This window comes from Pseudonaja textilis, chromosome 3 (assembly GCF_049901715.1).
Source record: "Pseudonaja textilis isolate UNSWEBS1 chromosome 3, rPseTex1.2, whole genome shotgun sequence".
Classification (NCBI taxonomy): domain Eukaryota; kingdom Metazoa; phylum Chordata; class Lepidosauria; order Squamata; family Elapidae; genus Pseudonaja; species Pseudonaja textilis.
The window spans coordinates 111,441,541-111,460,816 of NC_141992.1; the positions used below are offsets into that span (position 1 = coordinate 111,441,541).

Here is a 19,276-nt window from a genome sequence, read left to right on the forward strand (position 1 = left end):
CATGTTACATGCCATTAGGTCATAACTCTATCTAAGAATGTGGTACATATTTCCAAAACTAGTCATTCCCCCTGTTGGTATATTCTATGCAGGTGTGATTACTATCTTGGGCCCACAGAAATAAAGCCCCAATCAGGTCTACAGGCTTACAGACTTAAAAATAAGTCATGGACAACTGCATGTCTGGCATGTCTCTATAGATGAAACAAGGCATTTGGCTAGGCCAATATGATGGGTGGAGGTGGAGCAGCAGGTAAATGTAGGCTGTGGACAAAAACATCCCATATGCTTAGTGACTGCTGGATTGCAGCAAAAAGCTTTAGTGATGCACCAGATTCCTGCAAAACTGATCTGATAACATTAATACTGATACAACATGTGCTGTCTTAAATCCCCCCAACCAACAAAGATCTAAGCTGCCACTATTTTATATGTGTGCAGCTTTCAGGTATCCGAAGAGGTATCCTCCCTCAAATGTAGTCACTAGCTCTTTAATTGATCATAAATGTGGGATAGAATAATCCATCTGAGAGATTTTTCTTGTACATAAGCAACTGTACTTGGCTCCTTATCCCCTTATTCTAGGTTTTGGCTAATGAAGAGATAATATTAAGAAATTTGCAATCTTCATGAATGTATATAATTTTTAATTGAAATTATCATGAATTTATAAAAAGTACTGTCTCTCTGAAGTTTTGAAAACTAAAATGGATAATTATAAAAATTGAGTACAGGTGATTAGACACCTCTACCTAGAAGAAAGTGCTGTTGAGCTCAAATTCTGAGTAGACGTATTAGGAATCCACATTTCAGAACTCATTCCCCCTGACGAAAGTTTAAAAAATGTATAGAATTGAATATAAAAATCAGTTTATACTGTAAGAAAACTGCTTACTTTATAATATATTTTATGGTTTGTTTTCTCTCACTCGCATTTCCCCATTCAGGAGATGAAAGCATTATCTTAGGAAGTCAAAAAGAAGAGATTATGGATACCCAGAGTATAGATATGCAGGTAAATATGGGCAGGAACACTGAGATGACTGAGAATCTCCTAAGACACATACAGGATTAGATGAATCTTTAGTTTGACTCAAAAAGGTTATGTAAGGAACAAGCCTTGAAACATGAGTCTTCTGACCACAGAAAATAATGGAAGTTGAAATTCCCTCCTAGCTCCCTCCTGTTCATTTCAGATTCTCATGATAGTGAGCTGTTAATCTATACTATTTTCATACAACCTTGAAAAAAGTGGCCAATGAGATGTCTTTTTCAGAATAAAATGAAAACATTTGTTAAAATTCATTGTTTATTACTTGGCTGTACATGGAGTAGAGACAATAAAAAAGAATGCTTGAAATTGTTTATGAAAAACAAAAAAAATACATTCTAATATTTTACTGCATTTGCCAGATGGTATTTTCCTCAAAACCAACAAAGAATTTGTATTTTCATCATGCACATTGAGCTCATTGTTCAGCAAGAGTTCATTGCAAGCATATTATATATAGAAACTTGGTAGTTATTTTCTGTGCATGATCATAGCCAAAAGGCCAAGGTGGTCATGGCTAGCCAGACACATGAAATGTGTCAGCCAGATGGTGAGTTGTCCCATTCCATCTTCATTTAGCAACCACAATTGGGCTGGTAACTGGGTTGTTAAGTGAAGTGGTTGCTAAGTGAAAGCAGTACTTACTATCTTAATTCAACTTTCCTTTGCTCTTCAGAAGGTTGAAAATGTAAGGGCTGACTGTAAAATTACTTCTTCATCACTCTTGTAACCATGTACAATGACAATAAAGTTCTTCTAATTCTAATGAAACATTACTAAACAAGGTAATTGCTAAATGAGGACCACCTATAGACATAATTGGGAGATGAGAAGTCCTTCTAAAGCATTCTAAATTATGCATTGAGACTGCATGGGTACAGAATCCATATTTGCAAAAATAGATGTTCAACAACTTTATGTACAATCAAGCAATCCTTATCCTTCATTTTCATTTCTCAGAATATTACAATGCAATTTTCTGATCAAATGCTTATTAAAAATGTGTGTTCAGAAATGAAAATATTGCCGTGTATGTGTACTACACAAAAAGTAATGACTACAATATTTCATAATCCCAAAAAAGTCTGTTATAGTTTCCAAAAGAATGCACCAATACTATTGATTAGATATGGCCAGAAACTCAAATATTGTTTTCAGGACATAACAAAGAAGTATAAATGCTGTTAACAGATTTTCCCCTCCCCTCCAATTTGTATTCTGACAGAAAACCAGCAAAATTGGAAGCATCTTTTCTCAAGTTTCAAATGCAAATGCAACACTATCTAAAGAAAGTATTCAGGCAAGTCCTCTGAATCTGGTATCTTGCACCCTTAATCTTATATATCTTGCTTATCTATATCTTCTACATCTAGGTTTATTTATATCTTCTGAATCTAAATTAAAAACTAGATAACAGTTTGTAGCAAGAAATTACAGAGGTAGCCAGAGAATTTTAGCAATGCATACTGGTATGATGCTTTCTGATGCTAAGTCATATAATTCTAGCTTTTGGGGGGCATCTACATTTCTCTGTCTGATGATGGTTGACTTCATTTCTTTTACATTTTAAAAATGTTTTTCTTATTTTGATTATCTGTAATTTCAGCTAACTATTTTTTATTTCAAAGTTCATCATTTCTTTTCTTACTATCATTTTCTGTAGATTCTTAATTCATTATACTTCATATAAATTGCAAGATTATTACTCAATTTTCTGCAAAACACTACTATTTTCTCCATTATATATTCAATCAGAATCATTCTAGAAGAATATAAATTTGAATCAAACCAGTTTAAATGTTCTATTCATGGACTATCACTTCCCCAAGTCCCATAGGTTGCACAAAATCCTTTAAAGCATATTAAAATATTATTATTTAAAATTAATAGGGGTTGAATCTTGGCCCCTACATTTGGATATTTTTTCAGCTCTTTTGAAGAATATTTAAGAATTTCAGGAAAAATGAAATGCAGTAGAGATCACATTTCTTTAGATAATTTCTCTCTTCCTCTATAAAACTCCATACTCACTAGTACAGTTTACATATATAGAAAAACAGAGTTGGAAGGTGTTCCACCCTTATTTGTTTTTCCAAGGAAAAAAATGGCCTGGCTGCAAAAAATACATTTCCATGAGGCAGATAGTAAGGCATTTTTCTTAGAAATAGCGGTGAAGATGTTCCTAATAATAAATAGAAATGTAACTTCAGTGTAAGTTCTGTAAACTTCAGGACAGAAGCCTTAACCTTGAAGTTTACAGAGAACCCACACATAGAGGTCAGTATTTACATTTTTATTTTCACCACCCATTGGAGCACAACATGGGAGTGATCAGAACTCTATACCAAAAAAGGTCATTTGCAACAGTGCCAAGAAGATTCCACAACCAATTGTATCCTCAGAGCAAAGATAAACTTCTACTCTAAGTGCTTCAAAAACTCTCAAAGTGCTAATGGACCAGATGACTGCAAAGAAATACAATCCTTCCACACACAGACCAATCCAGTCAGAACCTGTCCTTTCATCCCCACAAAACCCAGTCTCCACTGTCAGTGTCTATCCTTCCATCCCCCCACCCCGCCATCACAACTGATGTACACACATAAAATCCATGCATGTAGGATGATAATCAATGTGGTGTAGTGATGGAGATGCAGGTCTAGAAACCAGGAAATTGTAAATTGTAGGCCTCTCTTAGATATGAAAGCTAGCTTGGGGACTTTGAGCTAATCTCTGTGTCTCTCAGTCCAACCCATCTCACAGGACTGTTGATAAAATAAGATAAGATATTATTGTCATTTTTTTATTGTGAGCATGCTGGCCAACATTAAAAATGAAATTCTGTTGTGAGGAAAATAAGAGGCAAGAGTATTAGATATGTTTGCAAGAAGTCGTAGTTCCATCATTTAGGGAGCTATGTTTGGTGGGCAGAAGGCTTTCTCAAGTGTGGCGCATTGTGGAATAGCCTCTCCCCTAGATTAAATTGGCACCATTATTCCTAACTTTACAAAGGCCCTCAAGACCTGATTGTACCTGATTGTGAGGACGCCAGAGAACTGGAAAATCTAGTGGGGTGGTTCCATTATTTGAATGAATAAATGAATGAATGATACTGCTAGTACAACATTTAGGGTAAAGCTTCCTCCAGCTAAGATCAACGTCATAACTTGCTTCACAGCCAGACTAGACCCTTCCGCTGTTCTGAATTTGACCCATACTTTGGATTGCTGAATCCCTCTAGGAGTAGTAAACTTACATTTTCTATAAAGCTCCCAACCTATTCATTTGCAGATCCGTAAGGATTATATCAGAAGCATTTAAATTTTCCAGGAAACCATGTTAATAGCTTGTCTCTTGCATTATTTTCACTATAAGAAGTTTAAAATTAAAAAACTTTCAAATGTTTAAGTTTAATTAGACATTGCAGCCTCCACACTGACAACATTCTCTTGTAAGCCTACACTTGCAGAAATTTGTAGGGCATCCCCATATTTATCTATTATATTTGTCCCAGAGACAAAAACAGGTCTCTGGGACTGAATGTTCTCAGGTACAAACAATTCAACATTTTTTTCCTTACCTTTTTCTCTTCATTAGAATTGACTTTGTATATACTATATCCCATTCCATGGATTGCTTGAAACTGGACACTTGTAAAAAATATTCATTCTGAACTGATGGCTTTACTTTTGTCTTATTTGTTTACTGAAATTCGAACTAATTAGAGTTAATAAAATGTAGGCAGGGATGGTGTTCCGCATATAAAAGTACTAGGCAACCGATGATCCACTACATCTTCCTTTTAGAGATGTTTCCTTATCAAATTCTTCAGTGCCTTCAACAGTGACAGAACTGCCTTCACTGAAAAAGTTGGTGATATTCAAAGATATCTCTTCCTTCAAAATAGCCCATGTTGTACTATATACCACAGTCAAACATCAGCGAAGGAAATGTTTTATGATATTTTGTATTATGTCATAAATTGTTTTGTGATAATTTTTATGTAATAAAATGTTTTATAAAATTTGCCAAAATTTGCCAAATTTCAATTTTACAGGAATCATAGGTCCCAGTTTTGGGATGCATTTTATAAATTAACTTATTTGAGGTATCTTGGTTTATTTATGTATGTATATTCTTTCATTACTATTTTGATAAATAACTCAAGGTTGCTAACTTATCCTAATGCTCCATTCTTCTCCTAGTTCCTGAAACAACACCCCTGTGAGAGGAGTTCGCCTGAGAGAGAGTGACTGGTCCAAGGTCACCCAATTGCCTTTTGTGGCTAAGATGGGACTAGGAGTCACAGTCTTTTGGTTTCTAGCCTGCTGCCTTAACCACTACATCAAACTCATCCTCCTTTAATATGTATTTTATTTCATTTTAGTTTATATTTAGTGAGTGTTTTTCTGTGCATGTATGTGTATGTATATACACATGCATAGTATATAGATATAGGATGATGCATATTACTGGTTTTATATCTGTACTCTACTTTTCAAGATGAAGTCTCAAAGTCTTTGTGAATAATATTGTGATACTCTACTATAAATGAAACCAAGCCTCTCTTTTTTATTGCTTCTTATTACAGAAAGAGGGAATACTTGCTCAGGTTTCATTAGAACTGCCATTAGAAAGCGACAGAAGTAAGGAGCTGAAAGCAACTGAAACACCACCTAGTACTAGTTTTGAAATGCAACCTTTCCATCCTCTATATAAAGGAGAAGTAAATGCATTTTGTATTCAGCTCTTTTGTATTGATGAGCAACATGAAACAAGGCAAGTACATATTAGATACATACTGGTAATATTAAAGCAATTTAAGGGCAATAGTGAGCCATCTTTTATATTATTGAGCTATGTAGTATTCTATTTACTTGAAATAGATATATCTTGTCTATCAAGCTTTTATAACGTCAAGTTATTTATATTTTATAGGTAAGTAGAAAATAAGTAGGATAGTTCACTGCAGAGAAATTTTAATGTAAGTACATTAGTGGAACTTGAAAATAAATATTACCTTTCTGATAAAAGTAGTACCAGTCATTTAGTTATATAGGAACATTGAATTGGGATAGCAACGGTAGAACATTGCAGGAAAGGGAGTTGGTCTTTCTTTCTGTGCTACTATTACTATAATCCTAGCAATTAATTGACATTTTTATTCTGAAAGAAAGAGTTGGGACAACTTACCTGCCTGTAGTTCCTAGTCCCCCATTCAGGAATGTGTGGAGCAAACTGTGATGTCAACAAAATAATGATATATGCACAGAGACATCATCACACAAATGTCACCATGATGTACAGAATGTGTGTCTAGCATTTGAATGAATTACTTCATTTGTGGCATTTACAGGATGACATTGATACCATTAACCATGATACCCTTTTGACTAGCTGGCCATAGTTGGGACATAGTATTAGGCTGGTTTTCCTTCCACTTCTAGGATCAGTTCCAGTCAGTGTGATGATGTAAGGGGATATGAGAATAACCTTGAGGAACAGGAAAAACCACAACCAATACAACAGTCAGATAAAATAAATTTTGAATCCAGAACAAAAATATAGTTTGAGAAAGTAAGAAACTTAGACCCTTCTTTGTTCTCCCAAAGATAAAGAGAGGGAGAGGAGATGCAAATTCAGATATGCAAGATTCTGTTATCATAATCATATGATGAAAGTAGTAGATGCATTCATAACTTTGGCTTTCTAATTTGATCTACCTCAAAAGGATGTGAGGAGAAGTCTGCCCATGGCCTTTCATATGAGGTGCCTCAGGGCTTGACTCACTCTCCATTACCATCTACAAGAAAACTGTGGGTGAGGTCATTCAGAGGCATGGGATGAGGTAATAGCAATGTACTATAACATTCAGCTGTATGTCTCTGCCCCCAGACAGCCAAGTGACATTGAAGAGATTGGGTTTTAATGTCTAGAGACCATAGAGGTCTTAATGGGGATGCACAGGGTCTGCATAGGATGAAAAGGCTTTAAATCAACTCTAGCAAGACACTACGCTTTGGGTATCAGGGCCTCCTGCTTCTGCTGATTTCCCATCCTTAGTTCTGGATGGGGCTGCACTACTCAAGACAAAATTGATATACAATTTCGGTGTCCTCTTCAATGCACAGTTCTTGTTTGAATAGCAGCCATGACCTGGGGAACCTTTGCACAAATTAATGTTATGCACCTCTTATGCCTGTTCCTGGATTAGGTGGCACAGTCTATAGTAACTCATTCTTTGGTCACCTCCTTAATGCAAGGCACTCTACATATGGCTGTTCTTAAAGAACATCAGTTGTCTGGGCAATTATGGGGGGCTTTTTTGTTATACATCTGCTCCATAAGCTGCACTGGCTCCAAATTTGCTCCTGGGTATAGTTGAAAGTGATAATTATAATCTAAAAAGCCATTCATGATTTAGGGCCAGGGTGTCTACTATCTCATTAGATTAGGTAAAAGGGACATGTTCTAGGTCCCATCAATTAGGGATCATCATCTAAAAGTGTGCTAACTATACTTCATTTGCAATTTAATTTAATATTTTAATTTTAATTAATTCAATCTAATTTTGCTTTTAATTGAGTCATGAACAATTATTCTTTTGGCGTCATCTACTTTTGAGAGGGCACTCCCTTAATCAACTGCAATGCGTACCTTGAAAAACTTTGCCCACTTTAATTTAAAAGCAACTTTAGCTATTAAACTACCACTCAAGATGCAAGTGTGGCATTTTTCCTTTTGAAATATTCAGATATCTTCTGTAACAGTACCTTTTTCTCTACAATGTCCTCTCAAGGGCAAACCAACAGATGTCCTTGAAACATACTGTAAACCCATGGGTTGTTTTTGCAGAAAAGGCTATACAAACATATGAGTAACATATCAGGATTTATCTTACCAAAACTTTCCAAAACCAGCCATCATATTTCAGCTGTTCTCATAAGAAAATAATAACAGCCAATTATCCAAAAATTATCTTGCTGATGTCTGTGATGTTTGATAGATTTCAGTGGAAATACACACATTCAACTTTTATTCAAGCTGGAGAAAATAAAAGCTTAATCCCCATTACTTTCTCATTCATTTCTCTCCCTGTTAATGCTTTCCATTTATTTTTTCCATAGTAGTTACTTCATTCTTAATTGATTTTCTTCCCTTGTCTCTAGGACTTTCCCTTCATTTCCCTTATTAATGGTGACTTTTGCTTATGTTGTGCTTGTGTTGAGAGTTTGCTCAAGACAAACCTCTCCATTGGGGAATGAAATTCAGCAAGTTAAACTAAGCAGGAAAACAATAGAATTTGGTTATCCCTAAGCCTATTTCCACAAAGAAGCATTGGATCCTAGTAGTTTCCTCAAACCACTCATAATAGAACAATAAGATAAAAGGTGTTTTCTACTTAAATGCATGCAGAAAGGACCTATAGAAAAGAATGATGAAGTAAAAGTCAGCTCAAATAAGTGGATGAGAAGTATTTGTTTGCAGTGAATGGAAAGAGAGAGAAAACGAAGTGATAATTAAGAGACTCTAATGCGAAGGGCAAGAGGATTATTATTACTGACTTTAATGGAATATCCATTAAAGCACTTTGTTGATCAGTTTTTGGTTTGTGCTTCAGCGTATATTTGGTTTTTAGTTGAGGGATATGGCTAAAGTGCATTTGCATGCTGCAAATACCATATTTCTGTTAAAATAGTTGGCTGTATTTACAGGTCACTGGATTTCTTACATTTTGCTTTTGAACTTTTCCCAGTAAGTATGACATTTTGGTATTAAACTTTTCATACTAAATGTATATAAAGTAATTTTTAAAAATCCTTCTTGCAAATTAATTACTAGAATATTATTTGCTAAATATCCTACTTGTTTGCACAGGGCAACACTGTTTTTGAGGAAAAATTGACCAAATTTTTGAATTAATGTAAATATTTTAGAGGGATTGTAATAAAACTTAATACACGTCTTCAATGGAATCTTCACAGACTTGATTGTTCCTGCTCCTTATCACATTATAATTTGGTGGTGCAATGCTAAACTATAAGCAGGACGATTTTATTTATTTCTGTTAAAAATGACATAAAACCAACATTTACCTCTTCTTTAACAAACTACCCTAGGTGACCTTTGATGATAGAAAATTATAGCAATAATAATAATAATAATAATAATAATAATAATAATAATAATAATATATCAATTTCTTGCTATAAATATGATATCTATTCATTGGTCTTCATAACCAGCATGAGTTAGCAGAGTGCCCTCTTAGCACAACAGAAAATGAATTTCTGAGGCAGAACTACATGGTGCTTATTTATTTATATATTTAATGTATATGCTGCCCAGCTAGGAGTTTGAGATGACCCTGGTGGCTTTTATTTAATTAATTCTTTCATGGCTTGGATTCAGAGATTGATTGTTATAAGGGAATGGCAGCCTTTGTGTCCTTCCTTACTCTGTATGTGCTTCGACTGCCTACAGTTTGTCCAAGGCCCTGGTGAGAAATCGCCAATCCTAGGAAAGTTTAGTAAAGAAGTGGGAAAAGTGGGAAGTGGGAAAAGACGTCTCACTTTCTATAATCCTATATTTTGTATTTGCATTTCCTTTTTTTTTTTTTTTGGTTACTACTTTTTAGGACAAAGACTTCTGCATCATCACAGTGCCACATATGGTCCCTGAATTTCACCTGATCCAGAGTTTTGTTAGGATTATTCCCTTTAGCAATTGTACACTGGATCAGGAGCTATATGTATTTCACCGATCTGGATTGCTCAAGTTAGTAATACATTTTGCTCTCACAACTATTTTCAGATAAAATGTTTTGATTATAAATTAAGGTGTGCCATTTCCTACAGATTCTCATGATCTTGTCACCTGTTAATGGATTACTGCAATGCAATGTATTTGGGGCTGCCTCTGAAGACTACTGAGAACTTAGCATTGGTCCAAAACACAGCAACACAGACAGTAGTTAGGCCACATTGTGCTTTAGTGTCATCCTTGCTTCAGGAACTGCACTAGTTATCAATTCACTCCTGGGTGCAACTAAAATGCTGATTATCTCCTAGTAAAGCCTTACAAGGCAATGGACGATGCCATATAAGGACTAAAATGTAGATTTGTTAAACTCAAATGGACCATCATACAGTATTGTTAGATTGAATGAAGTGTATTGGATTACCAATTTTGCATACTCAGGCTAAAAGCATATCTGGACTGGGAATAAATTTTGAATATGAGTATATCTGAAGAGTATATCTTCCCAATTATATGCTCCATCCTATACATAGGTTTGAATACCTATTTAAACGTCACAAAACATTCATTTTCCAAATATGGCTCACAAAATAGCAAACAAACAAAATGTTAAATAGCAAACACATTGTTAAATTAAATGTTAAAACAGCAGCATAAAACACAAAGCCTTAAAACATCTAAACCAACAGTAAAACAGTATTTTAGCAGTTTCAACAATTGCTCCTTTACATGAACCAACAATATGAAAGTGTTATCGATGAGATTTGGTATGAATGAGAAATGAGAGAAAACTCATGAAATGAGAAAAACTGGATTACCAGTTTTCATCTGAAGTCTCTCAAATTAAAATATAATTTCTGAAGAAAATATGGATGCGCATAGAAAACTGAGCAGTAATGGAAAAATCTGAGTATAAAAAGCTAGTGCTAATAATCCCTCCCTGATGAAGATATATATAAAAACTAAAGATCAATGCAATGTGTTTTCACTGTGAAGGTTTAAAAGATATGTGAATAGAAAGAGTTGCTGAAAATGGATAAAAGCAAACTGTCTAGAAATAGCATGGGGACCTGTGGGGGGGCAGAAACTCATCAAGATAAAGGGAAAATCTCCAAATGAGAAACTGATTGGCAAAGGTTATTTTTTTAAAAAGGAAAAGCCTTATACAATAATCAGAAGATGGCAAATGCAATACCAGGTTTGCTACTTAAGAGGGAGGGCTGGAAAATAATAATATGACAAGGTGTAGCTTGAAATGCTTAATGGATACTTCTCTTCAATTTTGAATGCAAAGCACAATAGTAATGGTGCCCTTACATCTGGACAGACAAGTGATTCAGGCTTCTAAAATGAGTTAATTCTTTACTGTGAGGAAAATGAGCATGTATGGACTAAGATAGTTTTCTCCCATTTTGTTATTTTCATAATGTCTGGTTTTTTTTAAAGTGCTACATTTTCAAGTGTTATTTAACCCATTTTGCTTATTGTAACTAATTACATATGCAGAGGCTATTTTTATATTATTAATATCAATTTGCAAGAGATAGAAGCAAACTGCACTGTTTGGCATCTAGAAAAATAGAACTATAAAATTTGTATCAACCTAAGCTTGCTAAATAAAAGTTTTCTTTTTTTTTTCATACCCATTTTTCAAACCTTTCCTTTTAGCTCTTTGTGCAACATTTTTTATGAATACTGAAAGAAAATAGTCCTGAAAAACAGCAGCAAGATGAAAACAGGTTGAATAATTTTCAAAAATCAGTAGTTTTGTATTGTCAGCTGGCAGGAGTTTTCTATCTTTCATGGGAAGGATTCAGCTGTAAATTGAATGAAGTATTAGAAAAGGCACAGATATTAGGCTGATGCAGAGATGGTATTCAGCAGGTTCTGACCAGTTCTGGAGAAATGGTAGCGGAAATTTTGAGTAGTTCAAAGAACTGGCAAATACCACCTCTGACTGGAGATTTTACAGTATCCTTCCCCTGCCATGCCCACAGAACCAGTAGTAAAAAGTTTGAATCCCACCACTGGGCTGATGAAAATTTATACTGTTAATATGCACTGAGATTTAATATGTTTAATTTCCCTGTGAACAAACACAGTAATGGGCTCTCAAACTAACTTTGATATGAAAACCCTGTATCATAATTTGTGTTCCTCTCCTTCCCATCTTTTAACTGTAATTATTTTATTGTTGTCATTTATTGTTTTATCATTTTTAATGTTTGTAAAATCACCCAGAGTTGCCTCTGGATAAGATGGGCAGCACATAACTCAAATAAATAAATAAATCACATTTCCTTTTTTTCTTTTGAGACAATCATTACCATATTCATTATATACAGGGGTGGGATTCAAATTTTTTAACAACCGGTTCTGTGGACATGGCTTAGTTGGTGGGCGTGGCTTGGTGGACATGTGACCAGGTGGACATGGCTTGGTGGTCATGTTATTGGCTGGGTGTGGCCAACTAATTATCACTCACATTGAGGCACGCATCTCCTCACCTGACCTCTCATGACTGTGGGGATGCTACAACATTCATAAGTGTGAAAAATGGTCATAAGTCATTTTTTTCAGTGCCATTGTAACTTTGAATGGTCACTCCACACAAGCAAAGTACCAGCAAAGGAGGGGGAAAAACTTCAGAGACTTTCCTGAGACAGGAAGTCTAGTCCTGCCAAGAATGTAATAAGGGTTAACAGAGAGGCAGTTTCTGTAAGCAACACCAGAATGTTTCCTTCCTGCCTTCCTTAAAGGATTAGGGCAGTAATTTCTTCTAACAACCGGTTCTCAGAACTGCTTAGAATGTTAACAACTGGTTCAAGCGAATAGGTGCAAACTGGTATTATCCCACCGCTGATTATATATCATGATTACCTATTCAGATCTGGGATCTGAAAAATTAGACATTAGTAGATATCATTGTTGGAATTAGTTTTGTTTTCAACAGGTCGTTTCATGTAAGAGCAGCAAAATCTACTGATGTCTTTGCCATTAAAAGACTAATCCAAACCCTGGAATTGAACGTAGCTATATTGGATGACTTAAATAACTACTTATCAGCACGAAGAGATCCAGTAAGTGCTATATAATAATACTGGGGGGGGAGGAAGGTAATAGTGAATGGATTTTATTGTAATCATTTGTAATTCACTCAATAATAGAAATGCTCTGGGTAGATTATAGAGTAGTTTACACTTTCTTTAAAAAAGAAACATTATGATATGTAATTAATAAATCTGATTGAATAAAAATCAATAAGACGCCTTGGAGAACAAGAATGTCAATGCCTGCATTAAAAATACATTAATGTACTTGGAAATCTGCCTGTCTGGAGAGAAATTCCACAAGCAGGAGGATCCCATATCTGAGAGAGCCCTTTTATTTGCAGCTGCCTGCTTCATTTCATTTCATCTCTAAAATTGATTGAAGGACCCAAGCAGACATATAAGCAGGGAAAAGTTCTTTAGATTGTCTGCATCCAGGCCAGTATGAAAATCTTGAATTGGGCCTGGAAATAGATTGGCAATCAGCATGTTGCTGATGGATTACTGGCATGATATGATTATATTACCTAGGCCCAGATAATCGAAACTAGAATTGCAAGTTACGAACTGAAACTACTGAATTACCTTCAAAAATAGCTGCTCCCACAATATATCACATTAGTTTATTCTGTAGCTTACCAGAGCATTCATAGTGGATGCCAGTGTAGTGGATGCCTATCACATAAAGGATTGCAGCTAGTATCAATCTGAAGAAATAAAGGTCTTTCTGAGCAGCAAGGCCATCTGTGTCCAGTTACAATAGTAGTTCCAAAAGCATCCACAAGACTGATTTTCTAATCTTCCAGAGTAACACAACCCTCTCCAGAACTGAACACATTCATATGCACATATGGATTACAAATGAACAGTGTCTATATCTTGTGTGGAATGAGATTAATTATTAGTCATTATACAATCAATGCCAAGCAGTATGGTTTAAATGAAAAATATTAGTAAAGCTGGGTGTCATCCTCATATTGATGTCAACCAGGTGATATTTTTAGTTGTTCTTCCACTACAGGTACTAAGTAGTCTGAGTATTAAAATTGAACTCAAGAAGATCTGTGTCATAACTTAGAAGTTCAGATTTGGATTGCTTTCTTTCTTTTTCAAAGAGCGTGGTAATAGTTTCTCTGAAGGAAGAAAGAATGGATTGTTGTACTCAATTGACAACTTTGTCCTTACTAAATCTAACAAGGCGAAGTGCACAAGAATTGAGCATCCGAGTTCCTGGTCAAAACTATTCAAGGATCCTGTCCATATCTTCAAAACTCAACAATTGGAACTTATTAAATACAGCTAAAGACCATGATGCTCTAGAAATTTCTACATTAACCCAGGAATGCGAATCACAATGAATGCAAGTGCCTTTACTCTCAGAGGATCTAGCAGATAAATCACAGCAAACTAGTGGACATTATCAATTGTTATTAAGAGTCAAAAGGTAGCAGCTCTGCTGGAGAACATTGTAAAAATGAAAGATGTTGAGAGGAAAAAAACCACTTTTTTTGTCATTCTGACTACTCCAGAATACGTTTACTAAGGAGCACTAAATTATATTTAGTTAAAATAGCATGAGTTTGTATTCACTGTGCTCTACTTGTTACCATCGTCTAAACTATTTGAAAAAAAGTAATATGCAAGGAAGAGCACTTGGGTATAGTCGTGTCAATGGCCTATGTCAACACCATATACTACAGTGTGATTAGCACTTCAACAAGAGCATCAGCTCTTTTTGAAAATTGAAAAAATTCACTGGAATTTTCTGGAAAACATAGGAATGGATCATTTTAATTACTTATCCATCTTACATAATACTAAACCTCACCTCAGCAGGTAGTAAACTGAACATGATAACAGGATAGGTAATATATTTTCATATTATCATCTTTCTGTCTTGTTTAGATAGTTTAGGCAATGATATACTGGGAGAACCTATAATTGGCATCAGGGGTGGGATTCAAATTTTTTAACAACCGGTTCTGTGGGCGTGGCTTGGTTGGTGTGGCTTAGTGGTCATGTGACTAGGTGGACATGGCTTGGTGGTCATGTTACTGGTTGGGTGTGGCCAACTCAACATCACTCACATCGATGCACGCATCTCCTCGCCTGGCCTCTCATGACTGTGGGGATGCTGCAACAGTTGTAAGTGTGAAAAAGGGTCATAAGTCACTTTTTTCAGTGCCATTGTAACTTTGAATGGTCACGCCACACAAGCAAAGTACCAGCAAAGGAGGGGAGAAAAACTCCAGAGACATTCCTGAGACAGGAAGTCTAGTCCTGCCAAGAATGTAATAAGGGTTAACGAAGAGGCAATTTCTGTAAGCAACACCAGAATGTTTCCTTCCTGCCTTCCTTAAAGGATTAGGCCAGTAATTTCTCCTAACAACCGGTTCTCAGAACTGCTTAAAATGTTCACAACCGGTTCTAGTGAATAGGTGAGAACTGGTAGAATCCCACCCCTGATTGGCATGCACCATATTGAACTGCCCAAGCAGGCATATTAAATTCTTTAAGGACCACCAGATTGAAACTCTTCAACACTGAGTCTGAGATCATCCCTGTCTCTTGTGGATAGCGTATAGTACATCAGCACAATCTCTGAATTGCATTGCCACTAGTACAAGATTTATCATCAGGTAAGAACTCTCCAATAGATAAGAAGTCTGAAGACTGAGATGTACAGTAAATCTTATGGACTAAAGCAATGTTTATTACCAGAGCCACCCCACTTTATAAGATGGGGAAAATAGAAGGGGTGTGTGTGTATGCCACCTTGGGTTCCTGAAAGAAAAACTGGATAGAAATGCAATCAGTCAATCAATGTTTTCTGAATTAGTAAAGGGAAAAAAATTGGTACCAACTTGCTTGTTTTTTTCAGGATGGGACACCAGTCCAGGCATTTGTAGCAGAGGTTTTGAATCAAATCATTGGAATATCTGTTATTAGAAATGAAATGGTATGTATTCATATTTGAAATTATTTTTATAGATTGGAAAATCCCATTCCTTTTAAACATCTGTGCAACCTCAGCACATTTAGTTTAGTTTACTTTATTGTCATTGCACCTCGTACAATGAAATCAAACACCATCTTCAGTGCACATCATGACCATGACCATGAAAATAAACACAAACACACATCCTCCACCCTTCACACATTGAACCAAAAACCTCCGACACCGCACCAACACTGCACCATACAGCAGAATTCAAAAGAGCTATTGCCCTGGGTTAGAAGCTGTTTTTCAGTCTATTTGTCCTTGTTTTTACTATTCTGTACTGTCTGACAGATGGTAATAGTTCAAAAAAAGGGTTCCCAGGATGAGATGGATCTTTGAGAATGTTTTGAACTTTCTTAAGGCAGTGGGAGCTATAAAGCTCTTCCAAAGAGGGGAGAGGGCAACCAGTGATCCTCTGGGTAATGATGTTAACTTTCTGGGGTGCTTTCCTATCTGCCACTGTGCAATTGGCAAACCATACAGAGGTGCAGTATGTTAAAATGCTCTCTATGGTGCAGCGGTAGAAAGTCACAGCAGTTTTTCATTCAGTTGTTGTTTTCTGAGAAATCTCAGGTAGTATAATCTCTGCTGGACCCTTTTGACCAGGGCTGCAATGTGGGCACCCCAGGTCAGGTCCTCTTTTAGGGTAACACTCAGAAACTTAAAACTGGCCACTTGCTCCACTCGGTCTCCATTGATAAGCAAGGGCTGGATGTCTGATCTGTTCCTTCTATAATCCACTATAAGCTCCTTGGTCTTATTGGTGTTGAGGACCAAGTTATTGTCTCCACACCACGAAAGCAACCGGTCCACCTCATCTCGGTAGGCAGACTCATCCCCCCGGAGATGAGTCCCACCACTGTTGTATCATCTGCAAATTTAGCAATAGTATTACTAGCGTGAGCGGGAATGCAGTCATGCACATAAAGAGTATAGAGTAAGGGACTCAACACGCAACCCTGTGGTGTACCAGTGTTAAGAATAAGGGCTGAAGAGGTACGATTATCTAATCTGACCCTCTGTGAGTGGCCAGACAGGAAATCCATAATCCAAAGGCAGATTGAATTAGAAAGTCCAAGGTCCAGAAGTTAGACACTAGTCTATGTGGAAGAATTGTGTTAAACGCAGAACTAAAATCCACAAAAAGCATTTACAAAAGAAGTGAAGTTTGCACTGTGACATTCCATCCATCAGCTTCCTGTTTGTCATACACACACATATACATCTTGCAGATAATGCTGGAGAAGAATATATATTTGTTTACATGGTCTGGATCCTAGTTTCCTTCTCACTGCAAGGAGAAATCTGAGGAGAAAAGAACACAAGAAATGATTTCTAAATGAATCTTTTTCTTAATAGTGGCATATCTTTTTATGCAGACAAAAGGATATAATATTGATGCAAAGATGCAGAACTCCTCCTTAACCACTTCCTGAATTGTTTTCCAGGACATTGAATATATTCGCTCACATTACAACATTGAAGATTTTATCTATTTCAGTCATTACCAGCAGGAAGAACATGGCCACCTTTACCATTTTTCTCTCAATCCAATTTTTCACCATTATGCCAAACATTTTATGAAGGAAATACTTCGGTTAGCCTACAAGTCTTGCCTCTATTATCCTATTTATCCCCAACCTGTAGAAGGCAAGGTAAGATGCAAGCTTTTTAAAAATTAATTTTATTTTTTAAATTGTGTCTTCATTTTGTTGGTTGGTGCACAAAAATATAATATGTGCACTTCTAGTATGAACTATATAGTAATTTGTGAAATGGATAAAAGAAAGAATAATGACTTTTAATCAATTATGATAAAATAAAAACTGCAAGACATTTGCTACAAAATAAACATACAAAGCTGCTACATAGGCATTGTAACATTCTTAAAACACATATAAGAATTAATATTTGATCTGAGGGAGAGAGATTCATTAAAATGTACTCCCTCCATTTGTATTTATTACCTTTTTTGTTAGTATAAAAAAATTGAGAAATATTTTTTAAAAGTTGTTCGGTACAAAGAAACCTCCTGGAATTTACTTCAAAACATATTCAAGACTGTGCTGTTAAGTGTCATTTCTTACAAGGAAAATAGCCAGTATCTAAATATCTAGGAATCTAAATAGTTAGGATCTAAAGAAGCTCGTGATAGCTCAAATAGACTTATTATTAATTTAAGATAAAGACAGTACACAATAAACATCTAACTTTAATCTGAAACAGAGATAACCAAACAGCCTTCATAAACATGAGAGTTATGTCTAGGGATTCTATAAGGCAATAACAATTAAACACAATTTTGATAATTTCTGAAGATCTACGTTAAGGAGCTGAGAATAAATAGTGGACAACTTCCATTTCTGATCAGCCAGCACAGCAGATTTGAAGTGGAGATAGGAGGACTCTTCTGCCAATTATAATAAATTCTCAGTGTCATTTGCTGTAAGATGAGTGGCAAACAAACAACTAACATAATGGATATTATATCATGCCTGGATCGGGCATACAGGTTGTTTGTATTTCTTTACCTTGAGCTGAAATTTCAAAGTTGTGTTGCTTTAAATTTTGACGGTATGATTCCCCAAACCTTAGGAGCAGGTTGAAAAGTTAAAACAAAAAAATGCTTTAGTGAATGCGCAGAAAGACTTTGGAAATACTCTAGATCTTTTATTGACATTATTGCAGTTTTAATTATTACATCTTTCCTATGGTTTATATAAAGTCTGTAAAGTGAATTCACTGTAATACAATCACTCCTATTTTGTACTTATGTAAGCATAAGAATATTTCTTAGTATTAATACTATTTCATTAGCATTTGTAATTTACCATTTTAATGAAAGCATCATTTATCTGTTTTGTAAAATAAGCAAAGGTTAAAAGCATGCATGTATCATTGCTTAATAAGGTTGGATGCAGAAGATTCGTGATTGCTGTAAAGAAAAATATTCCTCTGAGGGAGGCTTCTTGTGCTGCGAAATCCCATAAACCAAACCACTTTGTTTATCTGTCATTCCCAGTGAGATAGTAATATAATTTACTCTCATAATTATCTTCATTAGGATAGGGAATTAACTGCAACCGATTCCTCTACTATATGAGTGTTTATTTTATTTTTGAGGGAGGGGGAGGTACTATTCCAGGTTTTAATCAAAGGGATAAAGGATTATTATATTCACAAAGCAGAGACATCTGTGATGCACTCTTCTGACATTCTGTGTGCTAAAATATAGCTTCTTGTCCTTCAGTACCAGAATCCCTGTGCCCATTCCCTGACATCTGCCCTACATTACATGGTTCCCGTGCGACCAAGACGACAGATTGTCTATCCTCTGGAAAAGCTTGGCATAAATGCTCCATCAAAACAAGTCTCTAAGGATCAGGTGGGTAACTAAAGCAGAAGCAAGCAAAA

General features: G+C 35.7%; 1 protein-coding gene across 2 annotated transcripts in view; it reads left to right on the forward strand.

Annotated features, from left to right (window-relative positions):
* Positions 1-19,276, forward strand: part of CFAP61 (cilia and flagella associated protein 61) — a 127,212-nt gene that overhangs the window by 19,894 nt on the left and 88,042 nt on the right. For both annotated transcript variants that reach the window (XM_087930638.1, XM_087930637.1), the window contains exons 9-17: positions 948-1,015; positions 2,277-2,355; positions 5,647-5,830; positions 8,767-8,806; positions 9,690-9,829; positions 12,765-12,891; positions 15,743-15,820; positions 17,311-17,517; positions 19,113-19,247. In XM_087930638.1, the coding sequence (XP_087786764.1) occupies positions 948-1,015; positions 2,277-2,355; positions 5,647-5,830; positions 8,767-8,806; positions 9,690-9,829; positions 12,765-12,891; positions 15,743-15,820; positions 17,311-17,517; positions 19,113-19,247 (1,058 nt within the window). The remainder of the gene's footprint in view (positions 1-947; positions 1,016-2,276; positions 2,356-5,646; positions 5,831-8,766; positions 8,807-9,689; positions 9,830-12,764; positions 12,892-15,742; positions 15,821-17,310; positions 17,518-19,112; positions 19,248-19,276) is intronic.